This window comes from Macaca nemestrina, chromosome 3, assembly GCF_043159975.1.
Source record: "Macaca nemestrina isolate mMacNem1 chromosome 3, mMacNem.hap1, whole genome shotgun sequence".
NCBI classification, from domain to species: domain Eukaryota; kingdom Metazoa; phylum Chordata; class Mammalia; order Primates; family Cercopithecidae; genus Macaca; species Macaca nemestrina.
The window spans coordinates 67,195,601-67,220,551 of NC_092127.1; the positions used below are offsets into that span (position 1 = coordinate 67,195,601).

General features: G+C 37.1%; 1 protein-coding gene across 4 annotated transcripts in view; it reads right to left on the bottom strand.

Moving 5' to 3' along the window:
• The window catches only part of LOC105486142 (adenosine deaminase domain containing 1), a 51,209-nt gene that overhangs the window by 17,712 nt on the left and 8,546 nt on the right, over positions 1 to 24,951 (bottom strand). For 3 of the 4 annotated variants that reach the window (XM_011748842.2, XM_011748845.3, XM_011748846.3), the window contains exons 5-8: positions 18,366 to 18,434; positions 15,598 to 15,723; positions 4,003 to 4,126; positions 649 to 819 (exon numbers count right to left, since the gene is read on the bottom strand). In XM_011748842.2, the coding sequence (XP_011747144.2) occupies positions 649 to 819; positions 4,003 to 4,126; positions 15,598 to 15,723; positions 18,366 to 18,434 (490 nt within the window). The remainder of the gene's footprint in view (positions 1 to 648; positions 820 to 4,002; positions 4,127 to 15,597; positions 15,724 to 18,365; positions 18,435 to 24,951) is intronic. The other variant, XM_011748843.3, reaches the window with a different exon arrangement.

The window sequence follows — 24,951 nt, forward strand, 5'->3', positions numbered from 1 at the left end:
CGTCTTCTTTGTTCTTGTTTGTACTGTTTAAATGTTATGCTACCTGATATTCATTCATCAAAGCAATAATATTTTGGCCACAGGTTAAAGTTTTTCTTAACTCTCGTATTTGTATGTGAGTAGTGCACAAATCCACACTTCCTAAAGTTTATGAGGTCTTCAAAGTAGAAAGGAGCAGAAGTTTTTTTTACTAGCATAGCAAAAAAAGTGGTGAAGTATATGCAACTTTTAGGTACAGGTTGAGTGTTGCTTATCTAAAATGCTTGGAACTAGAAGTGTTTCAGATTTTGGTTTCTTCACACTGGAATATTTGCTTTACACATACCAGTTGAACAGAAATCCAAAAATCTGAAATATGAAATGCTCCAGTGAGAATTTCCTTTGAGCGTTATGTCAGTGCTCAAAAAGTTTCTGATTTTGGAGCATTTTGAATCTCAGACTTTTGGATTTGGGAAGCTCAACCTGTAGAAGTAATAGATTAGATTGAGGGGAAAAGGATTTGGGGTCTCCTGCAGGCCACAAATAACAACTCAAAGCTGAAGAGAAAATATGGGTAATTAGAATTTACATGTTCTATTTGCTGTAGAAAGTCAGATGTGTGGCATGGCCATCCTACTTGCTTTTAAAAACAACTTCTGTAATACTTACAACTGTGACTTAATCTGGGCTGATCCTTTAGGCAACTGGTTCATGTAAAGGCAAATGTTGATATTCTGCTTAAGAGTGAGTAGATTAGAAGTTGGTTCTGTACAAAATATTGATTTTTCCATCATAGCAGGATTTTTGCTGTAGAAGAGCAGAAGTTGTCTGTAAAAGTACCTAAAATAAATGTTATAATTTTGTCAAGTAATAAATTTTATAAAAGATGGATCTCAATGAGCATCGTGTCCATATGTGTCACAAGCAATGTCCTGCGTGTCAAAAGTTTTGACACAGGTAAGAACTCCTAAATTAATCTTAGCTTTATTTAATGGAAAATTAAGGTTCTGGAAAGTTCTTAACTGGAGCCCAGTCTGCCCTGTAACCTAACCTAAAACACCATTCTTTCTCGACTACTCCACTTCTGTTTCACATTAGAGTCTTCCAACTATCATCTTCTGCAAAAGACTCATTTCTCTACTGATTCCTCCCTTCTTCCTCAGACAGTTCTGCTCCCAGTCTCCCAGATGAAGTGCCAACTTTTGGCCTTACTTCTATTTCCCCTTCCCTACCCAAACAAATTACTACAAAAATGACAAAAACTGTGGTCCCTGCTCCTTAATAGTTTTAAAGAAAAAATACAAGAGCATAGGAACAATACAATGAACACCATAAGTTGTATTAAGAAATGAAGCAGATATAGTTACCGATAATTTATTGTATTTCAAAATAACTAAATGAGTGGAACTGGAATGCTCCAAACACAAAGAAATGAAAAATGATTGAGGAGAGGGATATCCCAATTACCCTGACTTGATCATTACACATTTAACGGTTGTATCAAAATATCACATTTACCTTATAAATATGCACAACTATTATATATTCACAATAATCAAAAATTTTAAAATTCAAAATTTTTTTTTTAAAACAGGGAAGCAGATCTCCTGAAAGACTACAACTAATCAAATCAAGGACAAATACTATTTTGCTTATTTAATAAACCATGACTTTAAGATATACTCCCTTGAATCCCATCATCAAAAATATACAGTAAAAATTAAGCAACAGTATGTAAAAATGCCAAGCACAGGAATAAGTAGGAATAACACAAAAGAGGTAGCTTTTAAAGAGGTCAAATAATTCCATAAGCACTGACGGGGGGTGGAGGGCAATGAGATGCATTACCCTCATAGTCTTGCTGAATAACTTTTAGGATTATAGGATTCCTCATTACTAGAGATACAAATTTATATTTTTTCAGGTACACGTATCTAAATTTATTTTAAAATACTCTACTGAAGAAAACACCAACACAAAGAGTGAGAATGCAGAGATTTAACAAGGACAGCAGAATGCTAATAACTGTTGAAGGTGAATGAGAATTTGCTATCCTGTTCTCACTTGAGTGTCTTTGAACACATCCATAAGAGGCTGGGTGCAGTGGCTCACCCCTATAATCCCAGCATTTTGGGAGGCTGAGGGGGGTGGATCAAGACCAGCCTGGCCAACATAGTGAAACCCCGTCTCTACTAAAAATACAAAAAAATAGCTGGGCATGGTGGCAGGTGCCTGTAATCCCAGCTACTTGAGAGGCTGAGGCAGGAGAATTGCTTGAACCTGGGAGGCAGAGGTTGCAGTAAGTGGAGATAGCACCACTGCACTCCAGCCTGGGCAACAGTGCGAGACTCCATCTCAAAAACAAAGAAACAAACAAAAAACAAAAAAAACGCCCAAAACATCCATAAGTTAAATAAAAAGTCATTTTAATGGTTTAAAGAACTAAAATGAATAAGATCTAGTATTTCATGGCACAACAGGATGACAATAGTCAATAATTGTACATTTTAAAATAACTAAACGAGTATAATTGAAATCTTTGTAACACAAGACAAATGCTTGAGTTGACACATACTCCATTTACCCGAAAGTGATTATTGTGCACTGTATCAAAATAGCTTATGCACACTATAAACATATACACTATATACCCACAAAAATTAAAAATAAGAAATTATAAAATTTAAAAAAGAATTCCTAATTTAGTAGGAATAAAGAGGAATTAAAAACAAAAAATAACCAAAAGCTGGTGGATATTATGAGAAATAGCACTCATTTCCCATGTTATATGTTTTCATATGAAGTGACTTGCAAATTCCTTTCTTTCCCACTTGCTATTCATTCCTCTTGTAAAGAACAGAGTGACTGAGTCTGGAAAAAGAAACTAGGCATGCTCACCTAAGCCCTTTTCTCTCTCTCTCTTCAAGATACACCAGCCTCAAGAATCCCTTATCTATACTCTGCTTTATAGTAAACTTTGCATAATCCTCATGAATGAAAACCTGTTGGTTTCTGGTGCTGTCCTTGGATAAGTATGGCTATTCAGGGGTGAAATAAGACCAAACCTACTGAGTGTGGATCAAAAGCTATACTTTTCAGTAACTTTAGTCATAAAAAAGTGTTATTTTTATCTTTCAAAAAAATATATTGTAGGATTTTTTTTTTTTTTTTTTTTTTTGGGACAAGGTGTTAGTCTATTGCCCATGCTGGAGTACAGTGGAGCAGTCTTGGCTCACTGCAACCTCGATCTTCTGGGCTTAAGCAATCCTCCCACCTCATCCTCCAAAGTAGCTGGGACTACAGTTGCGTGCCACCATACCTGGCTAATTTTACTTTTGTAGAGACTAGGTCCCACAATGTTACCCAGGCTGGTCTCGAACATCTGTACTCCAGCAATCCTCCCACCTTAGCTTCCCAACGTGTTGGCATTACAGGTGAGAGCTACTGTGCCTAGCTGACTATAGGATTCTTAAAACTGAGTTTGGCCAGGTGTGGTGGCTCACGCCTGTAATCCCAGTACTTCGGGAGGCCAAGGCAGGTGGTCACCTGAGATCATGAGTTTGAGACCAGCCTGACCAACCTGGTGAAACTCTGTCTCTATTAAAACACAAAAAATTAGCCAGGCATGTTGGCACATGCCTGTGATCCCAGCTACTTGGGAAGTTGAGACAGTAGAATAGCTTGGACCTGGGAGCCAGAGATTGCAGTAAGCAGAGACTGTGCCACTGCACTCCAGCCTGGGCAACAAAAGCAAAACTCCATTTCAAAACAAAACAAAACAACAAAAACTGAGTTCAGGTCTTAATAATAGAAGCCACTAAAATCCACAGGGTAGACATTGGAGTTACTATGATAAATGTTCCAAAGATGACATGGAATTATTCTGATGACTTAGATAAGAATATGTGACATCCTTGGCTCTATGATCAATAAAATTCCATTTGTAAATGAAGGCATTTATATGAAGTTACTTTGGGCTGAGGGCATTCATATTTAATAACATTAATACATGTATTATCTTACCTAAGAAGAGACCTTCTTGCTGTAACAACAGCATGAGTGTCATGCAATACTCTTCCATTTGGCTTAATGTCCTGGCTGTAATTATATTCACCTGTGCCTATAGCTACAACCTCATGCTGTCCAGCTGAAAGAAAAAGGCAGACAGTAGGTTAATTTAACCTCTCTCTTCTCTATGTTCAACTCTTACCTCTATCTCACCATTTTTAATTTAGTAGAATATATTAACTGAAAAGATGAAAAAATAATTCCACAATTTAAAATAAGAGTCTTAGAGTCTTCTAAGAAGCAAAATTAAAAAGTAGTATCTCAATGAAAAAGGTAGATGTTTTATAATACTTCATCTAAACTTTTACCACTATCAACAGAATTACCAAATGTCCTTGGCTTTCAAATATGGCTTTCTATCTCTTCCACATCTACATGTATTTGATCTACTAAGACACTTCATTTGCCATTCTGCTTCTGTCTTAAATTATCTGTATTTAATGCCTCTAATTTATCTATATTTAATGCCTCTAATTTTTCTTAATCCACTCAAACCCTATAAAACAAATTAGTTTCTTTCTTTGTTCTACTGAAGCTGCTTTCTTAAAAACAAACAAACAAAAAAAAACCCTATGCTTTTTCCAGTAGCTTTGTTCCATTCACATTTTGCTGTGCCCTGCTTGAAATCTTCTGGAAATTCTATGCTCCAAAAATACACAATTCAAATTGGCAGTCTTTTTTCCTCTCACATTCTAATTAGGCCTTTCCATTGCCCAGTGACTAGATCACTCCTTTTCCCCCCATATTCCCCTTTGAATATCCTCCTCATTCTTTCTCTTACTTCAGAAAATCTTGAGTTTTCGTTTTTCAAACAAAGTTCAATTCTACATTCACAACTACCTAATGGATTTTTACTATTAGGCTGGTGCAAAAGTAATTGCAGTTCTTTTTTTTTTTTTGGCACCAACCTAATAATTCAGCAACAATTGCTGAGGTGTTACCAAGTACCGGGCACTAAAGTAGATGTTAGGAATAAAATGTTGAGCAAGACATACCTCCATTAGGCTTACAGCAGAAGAGACAGAAAAAATACTAAACAAACCCCAAAGTGTGATAAGTGCTTTGAGGGAAACAATTATGAGGCTTATGTGAAGATAATGAGAGAAAAGCTTATTTTATGCAGACTAGTTGCAGAATTCTTCCCTAACGAGCTGAAATTTAAGCTTCAGCACCAGCGAGACAAAGGGTATTCTAGTCAAAAGAAGTAACACATGCACACCACCCTGGGCAAAGACAGAAGACTATTTCTCTCCTGGGCAAAGAGAGAAGTATAGCTAATCTAATAAGTAGGGTGAAGGGAATGGTGTAAGATGAAGTTGGAGAAAGAGGTGTTATATAGTACACTATGCTGAGAAGTTTATGGATTTTTACCAAAGAGCTATGGGGAAGCTACTGAAGTAAAAACCAACCTGGATTACATTTCCTTCCTACAAAGCAAACAAAATAATTGACAAAATAAAAAGACAACTTACGGATCAGAAGAAAATATTTGCAAAGCATATCTCCAATAAGGGGTTAATAGCCAAAGTATATATATAACTCCCACAACTCAATAGTAAAAAGCAAGTCACTTGATTTAAAAATGGGAACAGAACCTGAACAGACATTTTCTTTGACAGAAGACATACAAAGAGGTATATGAAAAGGTGCTCAACATTACTAATCACCAGAGAAGTGCAAGTCAAAATCACAATGCGATATTCTCACCCGTTAGGAGGTCTATTATAAAAAAGTCAAAATGTAAGTTTTCACGAGGATGTAGATAAAAACCCTTATACGTAGTTGGCAGAAATGTACATTTTTATAGGCATTGTGGAAAACTATGGAGATTCCTCAACAAAATAAAAATACAACTTGCCATATAATCCAGCAACCCCACTTCTGTGTATATATCCAAAGGAAGTGAAATTAAGATCTGAAGAGGTATCTACACTCCCATGTTCACTGTAGCATTATTCACAACAGCCAAGATACAGAAACAACCTAAATGTCTCAATAAAGGAACAGATAAAGAAACTATGACATATATATAATAGAATGTTTTTCAGCCCCCCCCAAAAAGAAGAAAATTCTGCCATTTTCAACAATATGAATGAATCTGGAAGACATTATGTTAAGTGAAGTAAGCCAGACACAGAAAGACAAAACACTGCATAATCTCACTCATATGTGGAATCTAAAAAGGTTGAACTCATAAAAACAAAGGAGAACGGTGGTTACTAGTGGTTAGAAAGAAGGGGAAATGGAGAGACATTGATCAAAGGGTACAAACGTGGAGTTATAAAACTAATAACTTCTGGAGACCTAATGTAGAGCATGGAGACTACAGTTAATAGTAATGCATTGTATATTTGAAATTTATTGTCAATATTGTGGGTGGTAGGGTGGAGACCAGGTAGACCAGGAGGGTATTGTGGTAGAAAAAACAAAGAGTGGTAAACGGTGTTACATGTTTCTGGAAAGTCAAGTGAATAGGTAACAAAATCCACTGGATTGTGCAACATGCAGGCAGTGGGTACCTTGGCAAGGCTAATTTCCAAGAAGTAGTGGAGAAAAAGAAAAAACTAAGTTGAAGCAAAAAGTAGACACAGTGGCTGTCAGAAGCTTCTTGATGAAGTCTGGCTACAAAGTCAAATAAATAATGACTGGATTAAGTAGAAAGGTGTCATGGGTTTAAAGGAGGGTTTGTTTTATTTTTAGGATGGAAATTTGGGAAGCCAGGCTTTCCAGAATACTGAAGAGATGAAAGTAAAGATATATTATTCAGGGACACCTGGGCACAGACTCTACTTTCATTCCTAGGATAGGGATGTCACGCTATGAATGCTGAATCTGACTCAATAACCAGGTCTGTAAACCTTCCCTTAAAGAGAATTATATAGTGTCAGTATAAGTTCCAGAATGGTGATACAAGCTCTGAGTTGTAAAGGGTAATAATGTAGCAAATAACTCAGCTTCTTTCTCAGCTCTGTAACTCAACTTGCAATGCTTCAGGGCGATACTCAAGTTTGTTATTGCCAGTAAAAGAAGAGTTAACCAAAAGAAGGAATTTATCAAGATGTGAGAAGGAATGGAATCAGAATTCAAGTAGAAGAATTAGCCTATAGGAGTGGTGATGCTTCCTCTACTGTCACAGTAGAGAAGATGGATACAAGTGCAGGAAAGTATATAGATTTGGTGGCAGTGGAGGGAAGGACATTTAGATTTGATACCTTCTTATAGACCCAATTAAAAATAATAAGGTGATTTTTGATGGGGGAAAATGGCAGATAGGACACAGGACTAACATGCAGCTTCCACTTGGACGAACGGAATAGTGTGTGGAGACTCACATCATGAACTTTTGCTCCAAGAACCACTGCAGGAACACATCAGGAAAACCAAAGGAATTCACAGACCCTTTGAAAGAAGTAGCTTGCCATTGCAAACTGTGAGACAGCTGAAAAACTGTGAGTTCCCAAAGTGTGAGGTGGGGAAGTCTACCTCTGAACACACATTGGGGAACATAAAAATCCAGATCACAGGTGAAGGATTTAACTTTACCTAGAGATGAAATAAATTTAGGGAGCCAAGCAAAATAGAAGACAAACAGCACGAAGAGCCCTGTAGGAGATCCCAGTCCCCAGCCCATTGAAGTCATCCCTGGCTTTATCTCATAGGGGTCCTTGGATAAGGCAGCCAGTGGGACTGGGAAGGGGCCACAGGTTAAAGGAAGCTTCTAGCTGAAGTTTGTAATAATTTTGACTGAGTGCAAATTTTCCTGAGCAAAATCCATGGGGGCGAATGGGAAGTGCAGATAGGAGTGCAGAAGCCACACCCTGTGACAGGCTGCAGGCCTGAAAGCCCTGCTTGCTTTCTCAGTGGGGAGGATTATAGCCTCGGGCCAGATCTCAGCCCTGCCTGCTGCTGCCTGAATATAAACTGAGCTCTGTTGGTGGGACACTGCAGGAGTGAGACTGGCCTTGTTGGCTGTGTGGGGGCTGGGTGAGGCCTGTCACTGTTAGCTTTCCCCAACTACCCTGGTGACATGTATGACACAGTAGAGGCAGCCATAATCCCCCTAAAACATAACTCCATTGGCCTGAGAACCATCCTGCCATCTCCCACAGTGGCCACAGCACAAGGGGAGTCTGAGCTCAGACCCGCCTAACCCTGCTCCTACCTGATGGTTTTTCTCTACCTGCCCTGGTAGCCGAAGACAAAAGGCACTCTTGGGAGCTCTACAGCCCCATCAGTTGCCAGAGAAACCTGAATACTTATCCTGGCTAAGGTAGGGCAAGCTTATATCCCCCCGTTCTCTGATGACAGCTGGTGCTCCCTTGAAAGTGCCACCTCCTGGCTGGAGGCCAACCAACTCAAGTCATTACAGCAACTCATAACAGAACCACCCTGCTCCAAAGAAGGAGAAAACAACAGCTAATTTCACCTCCTGCAATGTGCTGGCTAACCAGAGGTCCTGAGTCTGTCCATGTGACAACTTCACTGCTAGCATAGCCAGCATTTGAGAAAACCAGCACACTAAACAAAACTATAACCAAGGATTCCCACAGAGTCCACTTCACTACCATGCCACCTCCACTAGAGCACGTTCTGGTATTCATGGCTGGGAGATCTGAAGATGGATCACATCACAGGACTCTTTGCAGACATTCTCCAGTACCAGTCCGGAGCCTGATAACCCGGCTGGGTGGCTGCACCCAGAAGGGCAATAACAATCACTGCAGTCTGGTTCTCAGGAAGACTCATCCTTAGGGGAAGGGAAGAGCACCACATTAAGGGCTCACCCAATGGAAAAAAAGAATGTGAAGAGCAGGCCTTGAGTTCCAGATATTTCCACTGAAACAGTCTCCCCAAATGAGAAGGAACCAGAGAAGTAAATCTGGTAATATGATAAAACAAGATTCTATAACATCCCCAAAAGATCACATTAGCTCTCCAGCAATGCATCCAAACCAAGAATAAATCACTGAACTGCCAGATAAAGAATTCAGAAGCTTGATTATTAAGCTCCTCAAAGAGGTGCCAGAAAAATGTGAAAACCAACTTAAAGAAATTAAAAATATATATATAGGGTACGGATGAAAAAGTCTCCAGAGAAAAAGCTATTATAACGAAAATAAAATCACAACTTCTGGAAAAGACACACTTAGAGAAATACAAAATGCACTGGAAAGTTTTAGCAAGACTAGAACAAGTAGAAGAAATAACTTCAGAGCTCAAAGACAAGGCTTTTGAATTAGCCCAATCTGACAAAGACAAAGAAAACAGAACTTAAAAAAATGAACAAAGCCTCCAAGAAATTTGGGATTATGTTAAATGACCAAACGTAATAACTATGGTGTTCTTGACGAAGAAGAGAAATCTAAAAGTTTGGAAAACGTATTTGAGGGAAAAATTGAGGAAAACTTCACTGGCCTTGCTAGAGATGTAGACATCTAAATATAAGCAGCTCAAAGAACACCTGGGAAATTCATCACAAAAAGATCATCACCCAGGCACAAAGTCATCAGGCTATCTAAAGTCAAGATGAAGCAAAGAATCTTAAGAGCTATGAGAAAAAAGCATCAGGTAACCTATAAAGGAAAATCTATCAGATTAACAGACTTCTCAGCAGAAACCCTACAAGTCAGAAGGGATTGGGGTCTTATCTTTAGACTCTGTAAACAATAATTATCAGCCAAGAATATTGTATCCAGCAAAACTGAGTTTCATGAATGAAGGAAAGATAAAGTCTTTTTCAGACAAACAAATGCTAAGAGAATTCACCACTACAAAGCCAGTATTAAATAAATGCTAAAAGGAATTATGGATCTTGAAACAAAATTATCAAAATACACCAAAATAGAACCTACTAAAAGCATAAATTTCACAGGGACTATAAAACCATAACACAATTAAAAAAAAACCACCCAAAGTATTCAGGCAACAACTAGCATGATTAATAGAACAGTACCCCATATCTCAAGACTAATATTGTATGTAAATTGCCTAAATGCTCTACTTAAAAGATACAGAATTGCAGAATGGATAAGAACTTACCAACCAAGTTTCTGCTGTCTTCAAGAGGCTCACCTAACACATAAGGACTCACATAAGGTAAAGGGGTGGAAAAAGACACTCCACGAAATGGAAACCAAAAGCAAGCAGGAGTAGCTATTCTTATACCAGACAAAACAAACTTTAAAGCAGTAGCAGTTAAAAAAGACATAGAGGGACATCATATGATGATAAAAGGATTAGTCCAACAGGAAAACATCATAATCCTAAATATATATGCACTTAATATTGGAGCTCACAAATTTATAAAATAATTACTACTACTTAAGAAAAAAGATAGATGGCAACACAATAATAGTGGGGAACTTTAATACTCCACTAACAACACTACACTGGACATCAAGACAGAAAGTCAACAAAGAAACAATGAACTTAAACTATACCCTACAACAAATGAACTTAGCAGATATTTACAGAACATTCTACCCAACAACTGCAGAATATACATTCTATTCATTAGCACATGGAATATTCTACCAGATAGACCATATGAGAGGTCACAAGTCTCAGTAAATTTAAGAAAACTGAAATTATATCAAGTACTCTCTCAGACTACAGTGGAATAAATTTGGAAATTAACTCCAAAACAAACCCTCAAAACTATACAAATATATGGAAATTAAATAATCTGCTCTTGAATGATCTTTGTATCAACAATGAAATCAACATGGAAATTAAAAAATTATTTGAACTAAACAATAATTGTGACACAATCAATCAAAACCTCTGGGATACAGCAAAAGTGGTGCTAAGAGGGAAGTTCACAGCATTAAATGCCTATAAAAAAGTCTGAAAGGGCACAAACAGACTAATCTAAAGTGACACCTCAAGGAACTAGAAAAACAAGAACAAACCCAAACCCAGCAGAAGAAAAGATATAATAAAGATCAGGGCAGAAACAGATAAAACTGAAACAAAAAACACCAAAAACAAAAGATAAATGAAACGAAAAGCTGGTTCTTTGAAAAGAGACACAAAATTGATAGACCAGTAGTGAGATTAACCAAGAAAAGAAGAGAGAAGATCCAAATAAGCTCAATCAGAAACGAGACAGGAGATATTATAGGTGATGACACCAAAATACAAAAGATCATTCAACGTTACTATGAACACCTTCACGTGCACAAACTAGAAAACCTGGAAGAGATGGATAAATTCCTGAAAACAGACACCCTCCTAGATTAAGCCAGGAAGAAATAGAAACTCTGAACAAACCAATAAAAAGCAGTAAGAGTGAAACCATAATTTAAAAAATGCCAACAAAAAAGTTCACAACTGGACAGATTCACAGCTGAATTCTATCAGACATTCAAAGAAGAATTGCTACCAATCTTACTGAAACTATTCCAAAAACGGAGAAAGAGGGAATGCTCCCTAAAACATTCTATGAAGCCAGTATCACCCTAATACCAAAACCAGCAAAAGACATTAAATAAAAGAAAAACTAAAGACCAATATCCCTGATGAACATAGAAGCAAAAATCCTCAACAAAAATACTAGCTAACTGAATCCAAGAGCATAAAAAGATTATACACCATAATCAAGTGGGTTTCATACCAGGGATGTAGGGATGGTTTAACATATGCAAGTCAATAAATGTGATACACCACATAAACAGAATTAAAAACAAAAATTATGTGATCATCTCAATAGATACAGAAAAAGCATTTGACAAAATCCAGCATCCCTTTAAGATTAAAACCCTCAGTAAAATTGGCATAGGAGGGACATAACTTAAAGTAATAAAAGTCATCTATGACTAACACACAGTCAGCATTACTGAACAGGGAAATGTTCAAAGTATTCCCCCGAGAAAGAACTGGAACAAGACAAGGATGCCCGCTCTCATCATTTCTATTCAACATAGTACTGGAAGTCCTAGCCAGAGCGACCTGACAAGAGACAGAAATAAAGAACATCCAAATCAGTAAAGAGGAAGTCAAACTGTCACTGTTCACTGATGATATGATCATATACCTAGAAAACCCTAAAGACTCATCCAAAAACCTCCCAGAGCTGATAAATGAATTCAATAAAGTTTCAGGATACAAAATCAATGTACAAAAATCAGTATCTCTGCTATGCACCAACAGTGACCAAGCTGAGAATCAAATCAAGAACTAAACCCCCTTTACAACAGCTAAAAAAAAAAAAAAAAAATAGGAATATACCTAACCAAGGAGGTGAAAGATCTCAAGGGAAACCACAATACACTGCTGAAAGAAATCAGATGACAGAAACAAATGGAAACACATCCCATGCTGAAGGATGGGTAGAATCAATATTGTGAAAATCACCATACTGCCAGAAGCAATCTACAGATTCAAAGCAATTCCCATCGAAATACCATGATTGTTCTTCACAGAACTAGAAAAAATCCTAAAATTCACATAGAACCAAAAAACAACCTGCATAGCCTAAGTAAGACTAATCAAAAATAACAAATCTGGAGGCATCACATTACCAAACTTCAAACTATATACCACAAAGCTACAGTTACCAAAACAACATGGTATTGGTATTGATATACAACTAGGCACTCAGAATAATGGAACAGAATAGAGAACCCAGAAATACAACAAAATACTTACAGACAACTGAACTTTGATACAGCAAACAAATACATAAAGTGGGGAGAGGACACCCTATTCAACAAATGACTCTGGGATAATTGGCAAGCCATATGTAGAACAATAAAACTGGGTCCCTCATCTCTCACCTCACACAAAAATCAACTCAAGATGGATCAAAGACTTAAATCTAAGACATTAAGCCATAAAAATTCTAGAACATAACATTGGAAAAACTCTTCTACATTTTGGCTTAGGCAAAGAGTTCATGACCAAGAACCCAAAAGTAAATGCAACAAAAACAAAGATAAATAGATGAGGCTTAAACTAAAACACTTCTGCACAGCAAAAGAAATAATCAGCAGAGTAATCAGACAACACACAGAGTGGGAGAAAATCTTTGCAAACTATGCATCTGACAAAGGACTAATATCCAGAGTCTACAAGGAACTCAAATCAGCAAGAAAAAAACAAATAATCCCATCAAAAAAAATGGGCTAAGGACACGAATAGACAATTCTCAAAAGAAGATATAAAATGGCCAAAAATTATATGAAAAAGGGCTCAACATCACTAATTATTTAGGAAATGCAAATCAAAACCACAATGCAATGCCACCTTACTCCTGCAAGACTGGCTATAATTTAAAAATTAAAATAATAACGGATGTTGAGGTGCATGTGGTATAAAAGGAATACTTTTACAATGTTGGTAGGAATGTAAACTAGTACAATTTCTATGGAAAACAGTAAAGAGATTCCTTAAAGAACTAAAGGTAGAATTATCATTTAATCCAGCAATCCCACTACTGGGTATCTACCCAGAAGAAAAAAGGTCATTATATGAAAAAAACACCTGCATACACATGTTTATAGCAGCACAATTTGCAATTGCAAAAATATGGAACCAGCCCAAATGCCCATCAATAATGAGTGAATAAAGAAATTGTGGCATACACACACACACACACACACACACACACACACCCTGGAATAGTACTCAGCCTGGACAGAGTTGGAGACCATTATTCCAAGGGAAGTAATGAGGAATGGAAAAATCAAACATTGTATGTTCTCACTTACAAGTGGGAGCTAAGCCAGGAAGACATGAAGGCATAAGAATGATATAAAGGACTCTGGGGCCCCGGGGGAAGGGTAGTAGAGGGGATGAGGGATAACATTGGGTACAGCATAGACTGCTTGGGTCATGGGTGCATCAAAATCTCAGAAATCGCCACTAAAGAACTTATCTCTGTAACCAAACGCCACCCATTCCCCCAAAACTACTGAAATTTTTTAAAACTGATGAGGCAGTTTCTAATAATACATCTTAAATATGTACTGATTGTGTGAGTGACTCCAGGAATGTTCATCTGATTTCACTCAGGCTTTCCCTGCTTATATTCATACTCATATTATCTAAAACTACATTTATTATTCTTATCCATGCTCTTCTCCAATCAGCTTCACACTAGCTTCTAGATTCCCTATGGATGAGGAAATATGATTATCCTATGTCAACTTTAAATGTTGGTATTTTTATTCATGTCACTTCATCTATCATTTATCGTCCACTTTTACCTTATCAATTTTTTTTAAAACTGTATTTTTCCCTTCCCATTTATGTCCATCTCAACTCTAATGTAGGCACTCCATCACAACCACATAAATTGTGATTCTATAATTCAGGTTTAACCCCAGAAATCTTTAAAAAAATTATTTGTCAATTATTGTTTAAATACTCATTTATCTTAACCATTACAAATGAAATTAGACTTTTACTAAATGCCAAGTACTATGCTAAATACTGTAGTGACATTATTATATTTAATCCTAACAACTCCATGAAGTTGGATTGTTATTGTTTCTATTATCTCTACTTTTAAGAAATAAGAAAAAATTAAAGCATAGAGATGTTAAGTATATAATTTGCCCAAAGTAATTTAAATAGTGGAACTGAGTCTGATTAATGCTCCCAACAATTACAGCCCACAGTCTATCACTGTTTGAAATTACAGCTTTAATTGATCTTGTTAAATTTAACTTTTGACCTGTTTTTAAACCACTCCATAATCTGGCACTATTTTATCAATCTAATTGCATTTTGTATTACTCCTGTACATAGACTAATCTGTACTAGCAATAAATTTACCTCATTGTCCTGCAGTTTTCTCACTGCTGCTTCCCTCATTCCTTTCTCTATGCAAAAATGTCTTCCTTTCTTCTATTTATCCAAATTTTATCAACCCTTAAAGTTACAGCTTAAGTCATGCCTATTCCAAAAGATTTTAAACTCTATCATTTCTTTTCTAAGAATTCTTACACACTTTTTGCATTATGGAAAACAAGTTTTAACTTTTATCATCTTAGACTTTCAACTAGTATATTTATCTACTGTGCCTACTTAGATCATAACAACTCCTTAAGAATAGGAATCAAATCTCAAATTGTTTCTATGTAATTTATAATATCTAATTCAGAGATGAATGTAAGACTCAAATGGTTTCAATTAATGATGAACTCAGAACATTAAAGGGTTAACAAAAGATAAAAACATAGTTAGAATCACAACTTTACATGTCCACAAGAATAAGATTCCATATATCAATCTTTTCTTACTTGAAAAAGAAGAAAAGATGCTATTCTTAATGTTACTGAGGACTAGATTTCAGGAGGGTAGTGGTGCCAGCAGGGCTAAGGTTTAAAATGTTAGGACTTTTACCATTTTGCAGTTCTCTGTTGGGTCCTGGTCAGTGTGCTTTATTTCTACTCTGGAGAAGCTTTGTGTTTAATGACCCACACTTACCAGAAAAAGTCACTTCAGATCAATGCAACACCATTGTGTACAAGGGCAAAGATAGTTAACTAAAATATTACTATTAGATTATTACAATATTACTTTTTCCCAAATATTTGGACTTACCTCTTTCAATTATAAAAGCAGCCAATGAACTGCTATATTTCAGGTATTCTGAATGATTAGAAATTAGTTGATTAAATGTTTCTTTAACGATCTGTGAAATCTTTGCATACTGAATATGTCTCCCTTCTAGAAAAAAATCAAAACATAAATTTCAAGAACATTGTCCTCCTCCCAGAGCTGTCTTATTATTCTTATCATAACCTTACAATCAAATTATTTAATAATTTATAGATATCTGTAAGCAAATTTATAATTTAGGTCATGACTGGGATTTCAAAGTTTTCAATTCTAAAAGAATATGAGTTATTGAGCTTTTTGGATAACTTATAAAAAGATATGTCAGTATTATATACTAGCAGACTACTGATTTATATCTGTAGAGTTTGTCTGATGATATATTTAAAAGTCATACTGGACACAAGACAATTCTTTGTTGTACAGGTATGTGCCACACACTTTGCAAGATGACCAGCACCCCACTGAATGCCCTAATCATTGTGACAACCAAAATACATTCTCTTATTATTTGTCCCATTGAGAACCACTACAAACCACTAAGCATTTAGATTCTTAATACAGTTCCATGTTCTCACTAAAAAAGCTAGAAATTTTGAAAGAGGAGGAAGGTAGTTCTAAGTAACCTAGGATTACCATAGAACAGTTTATAACCAAGAATATACATTAAAAGTTATCTATGGATTTTTCTTTTTTTTAGATGGAGTCTCGCTCTGTCACCCAGACTGGAGTGCAATAGCGTAATTTTGGCTCACTGCAACCTCCGACTCCCGGGTTCAAGCGATTCTTCCGCCTCAGCCTCCCGAGTAGTTGGGTCTACAGGCATGCACCACCACGCCTGGCTAATTTTTGTATTTTTAGTAGAGACAGGGTTTCACCATATTGGCCAGGCTGGTCTTGAACTCCCAACCTCATGATCCACTCACCTTGGCCTCACAAAGTGCTGGGATTATAGGCATGAGCCACCGTGCCTGGCCTCATTATTTTTAATGAAGATATGGTCCAGTTAGCAAAGTAGGCTGGACGTGGTGGCTTACGCCTGTAATCCCAGTACTTTGGGAGGCTGAGGCAGGCAGATCGCTTGAGGTCAGGGGACAGGTCAGGACCAGTCTCGTCCACATGGTGAAACCCTGTCTCTACTAAAAATAGTGGTAGAGACAGGGTTTGGTGGTGGGTGTCTGTAATTCCAGCTACTTGGGAGCCTGAGGCAGGAGAATTGCTTGAAACTGGGAGGCAGAGGTTGCAGTGAGCTGAGATTGTGCCACCGCACTCCAGCCTGGGTGACAAGAGCAAAACTCCATCTCAAATAAACAAATAAATACACACACACACACACACACACAAATGTATATACATATAGCAAACCAGACAGGCTGGGAAATACTGACTACCTCTGTAACTGGCCCAATAGTTTGTGGGTCTCAAATCGTTCTTCTTCAAAAGTTATAACATTCAAAACTTGTTTTTACCCATAAATTTAAAGAATTTGCTTTCCCTTTTCTGACAAATATGTCTCCTGACGTGAGCCTACCAAACCTGGTATTTTTAAAAACTACATATTCTTTCTCACAGATTATCACTGTTTTCCTGAAGTAATAGCAATCTATATTATTTGCCATCCTTGACTTAGGATTCTATCCTCTTATTCACTAAAAATGTCCACAGAAGTTGAAAGGAAAGACAAGAGCCTCTTCCCATATTAGAAGATGACTGCTGTAGGACTGATCCCTCATTGCCCTCACTTCATCAATTCTTACAACTGTTAGGCCAGACACTACATCTAACTATTGGTGGATTTTGTCTTTTGAAAGGGCCTATTTTCCCTGGTCTGGTCCTTTTCTTTCAAGCAAGCACATAAATGTGCAAGGCCTTTTACTCTGTCTTAGAAAGACAGTGAATGCTGAATAGGCATAGAACTTTTCAAATCCTAGCCTGCAGGTGAGGAAAATAGAAAATAAAGGTTCCTTTTCTTTTTCCTCTTACAAATACTCGTTAAAGTCTGAAGTGTGCTCACTAGGTAGTAAATGTAAAAATTAAGAATAATTGTTTAGCTTTCAGGATATTCATAATCTAACAGGCAAAGTATATAATAACTACCATACAATGTGAAATGTGATTGTTATAATAAAATAATATTAGTTACTATTTAGTGAGCATCTATGGTGTGCTAGGCACTGATGTAAGAATTTTACATTTATGAATTCATTTAATCCTCATAATAACCCTATGAGATAATTACTGTAATAACTATTTTACAGATGAGTAAAAAAGGTACACAGAGAAGTAACAGGTCACACAACTAGGCCACACTATGTCACACAACTAGTAACTACAATTGAAGCTGCAGCTTTCTCAGGCTTGAGTGACAAATAATGGCCATTAAAACTAAATAAACAAATTATTTGAAATGAATATTTCAAAAGACCTCCAAGTACCAGAAAGCTATTGGTTTTCATTTATGACAAGCCCACCAAAACAAAGAATTCTAAAAAAGATGTATGAAATTGATAAAACATCTCCTTATAGGAAAAAAGAAAACCAAAAACCTTTTCTTCAGCCTTTCCTCTCCATTCCTTATTTCTTTCATTTTTAGCATAGTATAGAAAAAAATTCTCCTTTCTGTACAAGTGTGAAAGGTTTGGATGATAAAGTGTTAATGTACATTTTCACACCTATGCTTATTTTAATTATGTTGTTACTATTTTTAATTGGGCTACTCTTCTAAAGAAGAACATCACAAAAAACTTTCCTACCATAATGTACTTTTGAAACATATGCTGGTTCAGGTAAAACAACAGGTTCTGCAGGGAAAGGAGGAGGACCTGTAAACAAAACAAAAACATAAGGAAACATGAAACTTCAACATTCCAAAGAGCTGGTATTTCTTTTTTGTTCTGTAATAAAACAGCAATCCAAAAATTATTTTTTTCTGTATTTTTGCCAACTCTGGGCCATCAAATACTCATTAGCTCAGCCCTGATAAATGTCTTTCCTATTTTGAAATTGTTTATGCAAACAAATTTCTGAGTTTCCTAATCTCATACTACAATATTGCTTGCTTTGTAATAGATGAAACATCCTGAAAAGCTGCTAAAATGAAGTCCTAGTTTAGATACATGTAAACAACTTTCTATTTACAATACTCTGAAAAACATTTTAAATTAATGTTCTATTAAAAATTAATGAGTAAAGTATATCATTTTATAAATAACACTATTTTACCAGGACATTTTTCTAAGGGAATGCTACATTCACAGTTTTCAATGCTTTTAGTCCTACTCTTTACAACTGCTTTTCAATTTAGTCTCCAAAGTTAGGGAGTACAGAAAAAAGTTTAAAAACCACTAAACCTGAGGACAAAATAATAATAATAATAATAATGATAGTAATAATCAGGAAAACTTAAGGAAGAAGCTCCAGAAGCCAAGGTATCAATTAAAATAGTCAGTTTCTCTTAAGAATCCTTCATAAAGACAAAGAAAGCAAACAGAACTGCTTCGCTGGAATTAATTTTGAGGAAGACAGAAATGAACAAAGATGACAATGTCACCTTAGAGCTCATACCAGTAAAAGAAAAAAATACTAAGTATGGTTTAGATACATACACTCTGGACTTTTTTTTTTTTTTAATCTGATAAGAAATTCCAGTTTTATTTATTTAGAGCACTATATCCCCCATACCATACAGTAACATTATTTATAAAGCATAAATATTTTTTGTTTTCAAAAATTTTCAACTTTTTAGATAGAAGAGGTACATGTGTAAGTTTGTTAACTGGGAATACTGCATGATGCTGAGGTTTGGAATATGGATTCCATCACCCTGATTGTAAGCATAGTATCCAAAGGTAGTTTTTCTTTTACCCCCACCTCCCCCCACGCTTTAGTAGTCCACAGTGTCTACTGTTCCAATACTTATGGCTATATATGCTTAATGCATAGCTCCTAACATTAACAAGTGAGAACTTGAGGTATTTAGTTTTCTGTTCCTGCGTTCATTTGCTTAGGATTATGGCCTCCAGCTCCATCCATGTTGCTGCAAAGGACATGACTTTATTTTTTTTAATGGCTGCATAGTAGTCCACAGTTGTATATATACCACACTTTCTTTATCCAATCTACCACTGATGGGCACCTGGGTTGATTCAATGTCTTTGTTGTTGTGAATAGTGTAGAGATGAACATAAGAGTGCACGTGTCTTTTTGATAGAAAAATTTATTTTCTTTTGGTTATAAACCCAGCAGTAATAGAGTTGTTGACATTCTGGATTTTAGATAAGCAGAACTTTAAAACTCAGAGAAAGATAGATTTAATTCCATGGAATGAAAATTAAAGATACTAAATCCTGTTTATTAGGCATAAATAATTTCAACAAAGAAAGAAAGACTGTACAAGATGTTTTGCGTTTTAAAACACCAAGTACAAGGCCAGGCACGTTGGCTCACGCTTGTAATCCCAGCACTTTGGGAGGCTTAGTTGGGCAGATCACTTAAGGCCGAGAGTTTGAGACCAGCCTAGGCAACATGGCGAAACCCCATCTTTACTCAAAATACAAAGATTAGCTGGGCATGGTGGCGTGCATCTGTAATCCCAGCTACTCAGGAAGCTGAAGTACGAGAATCACTTGAACCTGGAAGACGGAGGCTGCAGTGAGCTGAGACTGTGCCATTGCCCTCCAGTATGAGTGACAGAGAGACTGTCTCAAAACAAAAAACAAACAAACAAAAGAAACAAGTACCAAGACTTGTCCCCACAGCCCAACATACTGGCTGTGGCAGTCTGTGGCCGGAGGACGTCTTCAGGCCTAAATCTGACCCATCCTTCCTCATTGGGTGGGGGGGGTTTCCCTGCAGGATCTCCAATAACTGCAGCTAGAGGCTCACGGACAGAATTTGGATCTCCCTGGGCCTGAGCCCCTAAGTGGGAAGGGTGGCGGCAATCTCTGTGGACCAGCAGACTTAGCCTCTCCTCCTGGTAGTTCTGAGGAATCCGGGCAGCACAGAGAAGTGGGTTCCTCCCCAGCGAAGCACACCCTCTCCAACAAAGGACAAAGTGCTCTGTTAAGCAAGTCCTGCTCCCCGTGCCACTCAACTGGGTGAGACATTCAAATAGGGGTTGTCACGCACATTATACAGGAGTGATCCTACCGGCATCAGGTTGGTGCCACTCAAAGTCAGAGGCCCCAGAGGGAGGAGCAGGCACCCATCTTTGCTGTTCTCCAGCCTCCCTGAGTGACATCTCCAGGCACGGGAGAGAATCAGATGAATAGGGCCTGAAGTGAACCCCCAGCAAACTGCAGCAGCCTTATAGAAGAGGGACCTGACTACTGAAAGAAAAACAAGCAGAAAGCAACAACAGCATCAACAAGAACAAAAAAGCTCCCCAAAAACCCTATCCAAGGGTCAGCAGGCTCAAAGACTGAAACTAGACAATCTCATGAAGATGATAAAGAATCAATGAAAAAACACTGAAAATCCAAAAGGCCAGAGTGCCTCTTTTCCTACAAATGATCACAATGTCTCTCCATCAAGGGCACATAACTGAATGGAGGATCAGATGGACAAACTGACAGAAGTATCATTCAGAAGATGGGTAATAAAAAACTATGCTGAGCTAAAAGGAGCATGTTCTAACCCAATGCAAAGAAGCAAGCTAAGAACCTTTATAAAAGGATAGAGGAATTGCTAACTAGAATAACCAGTTCAGATAAACTACCTGATAGAGCTGAAAAACACAGCCTGAGAACTTTGTGAAGCATATACAAGTATCAACAGCTGAATCGACCAAGCAGAAAAAAGGGTATCAGAATTTGAAGACCACCTCACTGAAATAAGACATGCAAACAAGAATAGACCAAAAAAAAAAAAAATGAAAAGGAATGAACAAAGACTCTAATAAATATGGGACTTCATAAAAAGACCGAACCTGTGATTGATTGGAGTACCAGAAGGAGACAGGGAGAATGGAAACAAGCTGGAAAACACACTTCAGGATGGTATCCAGGAGAACTTCCACAACCTAGCAAGACAGGACAACATGCAAATTCAGGAAATACAGAGAACACCATTAAGATACTCCACAAGAAGATCAACCCCAAGACACATAATCATCAGATTCTCCAAGGCTGAAATGAAGGAAAACCTGTTAAGGGCAGCCAGAGAGAAAAGACAGGTCACCTACAAAGGGAAACTCATCAGACTAACAGTGGACCTCTCAGCAGAAACTCTACAAGCCAGAAGAGATTGGGGGCCAATGTTCAACATTCTTCAAGAAAAGAATTATCAACCCAGAATTTCATATCCAGCCAAACTAAGCTTCATCAGTGAAGAAGAAATAAAATCCTTTCCAGAGAAGCAAATGCTGAGGGATTTCATTACCACCAGATGTGCCCTGCAAGAACTCCTGAAAGAAGCACTAAATACGGAAATGAAAAACTGGAACCAGCCACTGCAAAAACACACCAAAATATAAAGACCAATGACACTATGAATAAACTAGTCCATCAAGTAGTGTGCAAAATAGCCAAATAGCATCATGATGACAGGATCAAATTCACATGTAACAACACTAACCTTAAATGTAAATGGGCTAAATGCCCCAATTAAAGCACACAGACTGGCAAACTGGGTAAGGAGTCAAGACCCATTGGTGTGCTGTATTCAGGAGATCCATCTTATGTGTAAAGACACAAACAGGCTCAAAATAAAGGGATGGAGGAAAAATCTACCAAGTAAATGGAAAGCGAAAAAAGCAGAGGTTGCAATCCTAGTCTCTGACAAAACAGACTTTAAACCAACAAAGATCAAAAAAGACAAAGGAGGGCATTACATAATGGTAAAGGGAACAATTCAACAAGAAGAGCTATTCTAAATATATATGCACCCAATATAGGAGCACCCAGATTCATAAAACAAATTCTTAGAAACCTACAAAGAGACTTAGAGTCCCACACAATAATAGTGGGAGACGTGAACACCATACTGTCAGTATTAGATCAATGAGACAGAAAATTAACAAGCATATTGAGGATTTGAACTCAGCTCTGGATCAAGTGGACCTGGGAGATATCTACAGAATTCTCCACCCCAAATCAACAGAATATACATTCTTCTCAGTGCCACATGGCACTTAATTCTAAAATCAACCACGTAATTGGAAGTAAAACACTCCTCAGCAAATGCAAAAGAACTGAAATCCTAACAAACAGACTGTCAGACCACAGTGCAATAAAATTAGAACTCAGGGTTAAGAAACTCACTCAAGACCACATGATTTATTGGAAATTGAACAACCTGTTTCAGAATGATTCCTGGGTAAATAATAAAATTAAGGCAGAAATCAAGAAGTTCTTTGAAACCAATGAGAACAAAGAGACAATGTACCAGAATCTCTGGGACACAGCTAAAGTAGTGTTAAGAGGGAAATTTATAGCACTAAATGCCCACATCAGAAAGCTAGAAAGATCTGATATTGATACCCAAACATCAATTAAAAGAGCTTGAGAGGCAAGAGTAAACTAATCCAAAAACTAAAGAAATAACTAAGATCAGAGCAGAACTGAAGGAGACAGAGACATGAGAAGCCATCCAAAAAAATCGAATACAGGAACTGGTTTTTTTTTTTTTTTTTTTAAACAAATTAACAAAATAGACTGCTAGCTAGACTAATAAAGAAGAAGGGAGAAGAATCAAACAGATACAATAAAAAATGATAAAGAGGATATCACCACTGACCCCACAGAAATACAAACTATCATCAGAGAATGCTACAAACACCTCTACAAAAATAAACTAGAAAATCTGGAAGAAATGGATAAATTCCTGGATGCATACACCCTCCTAAGACTAAACGAGGAAGAAGTCAAATCCCTGAATAGACCACTAACAAGTTCTGAAATTGAGGCAGTAATTAATAGCCTACCAACCAAAAAAAAGTTGAGGACCAGATGGATTCACAGCTGAATTCTACCAGAAATACAAAGAGGAGCTGGCACCATTCCTTCTGAAACTATTCCAAACAATGGAAAAGGAAGGACTCCTCCCTAACTCATTTTATGAAGCAGCATCATCCTGATACTAAACCCAGGAAGAGACACAACAAAAAAGAAAAACTTTAGGCCAATACACCTAATGAACATCAATGGAAAAATCTGCAATAAAATACTGGCAAATCAAATCCAGCAGCACATCAAAAAACTTATTCACCACAATCAAGTCGGCTTCATCCCTGGAATGCAAGGCTGGTTCAACATCAAATCAATAAATGTAATCCATCATATAAACAGAACCAAAGACAAAAACCACATGACTATCTTAATAAATGCAGAAAAGGCCTTTGATAAAATTCAACATCCGTTCATGTTAAAAACTCTCAATATACAAGGTATTGATGGAACATGGCTCAAAATAATAAGAGCTATTTATTACAAACCAAAGCCAATATATTGAATGGGCAAAAGCTGGAAACATTCCCTTTGAAAACTGGCACAAGACAAGGATGCCTTCTCTCACTACTCCTATTCAACATAGTTTTGGAAGTTCTGGCCAGGGCAATCAGGGAAGAGAAAGAAAGAAAAGGTATTCAAATAGGAAGAGAGGAAGTCAAGTTGTCTCTGTTTGTAGACATGATTTTGTATTTAGAAAACCCCATCTTTTTAGCTCCAAAACTTCCTGAACTGAGAAGTAACTTCAGCAAAGTCTCAGGATACAAAATCAATGTGCAAAAATCACAAGCATTCCTTTACACCAACAGTAAGCAAGCAGAAAGCCAAAGCATGAATAAACTCCCATTCACAATCACTACAAAGAGAATAAAATACCTAGGAATACAGCTAACAAGGAATGTGAAGGACCTCTTCAAGAAGAACTACAAACCACTCCTCAGGGAAATAAGAAGGGACACAAACAAATGGAAAAACATTCCATCCTCATGGGTAGAAGAATCAATATTGTGAAAATGGTCATACTGCCCAAAGTAATTTATAGATTCAATGCTACTTTCCTAAACTACCACTGACATTCTTCACAGAATTAGAAAACTATTTCAAATTTCATATGAAATCAAAGAAGACCCCATATAGCCAAGACAATCCTAAGCAAAAAGAATAAAGCTGGAGGCACCATGCTACCTGACTTCAAACTATACTACAAGGCTACAGTAACCAAAACAGCATGGTACTGGTACTAAAATGGATATATAGACCATTGGAGCAGAACAGATACCTCAGAAATAACTCCACACATCTACAACCATCTGATCTACGACAAACTGGACAAAAACAAGCAAAGGGGAATGGATCTCCTATTCAGTAAATGGTGCTGGGAAAACTGGCTGGTCAT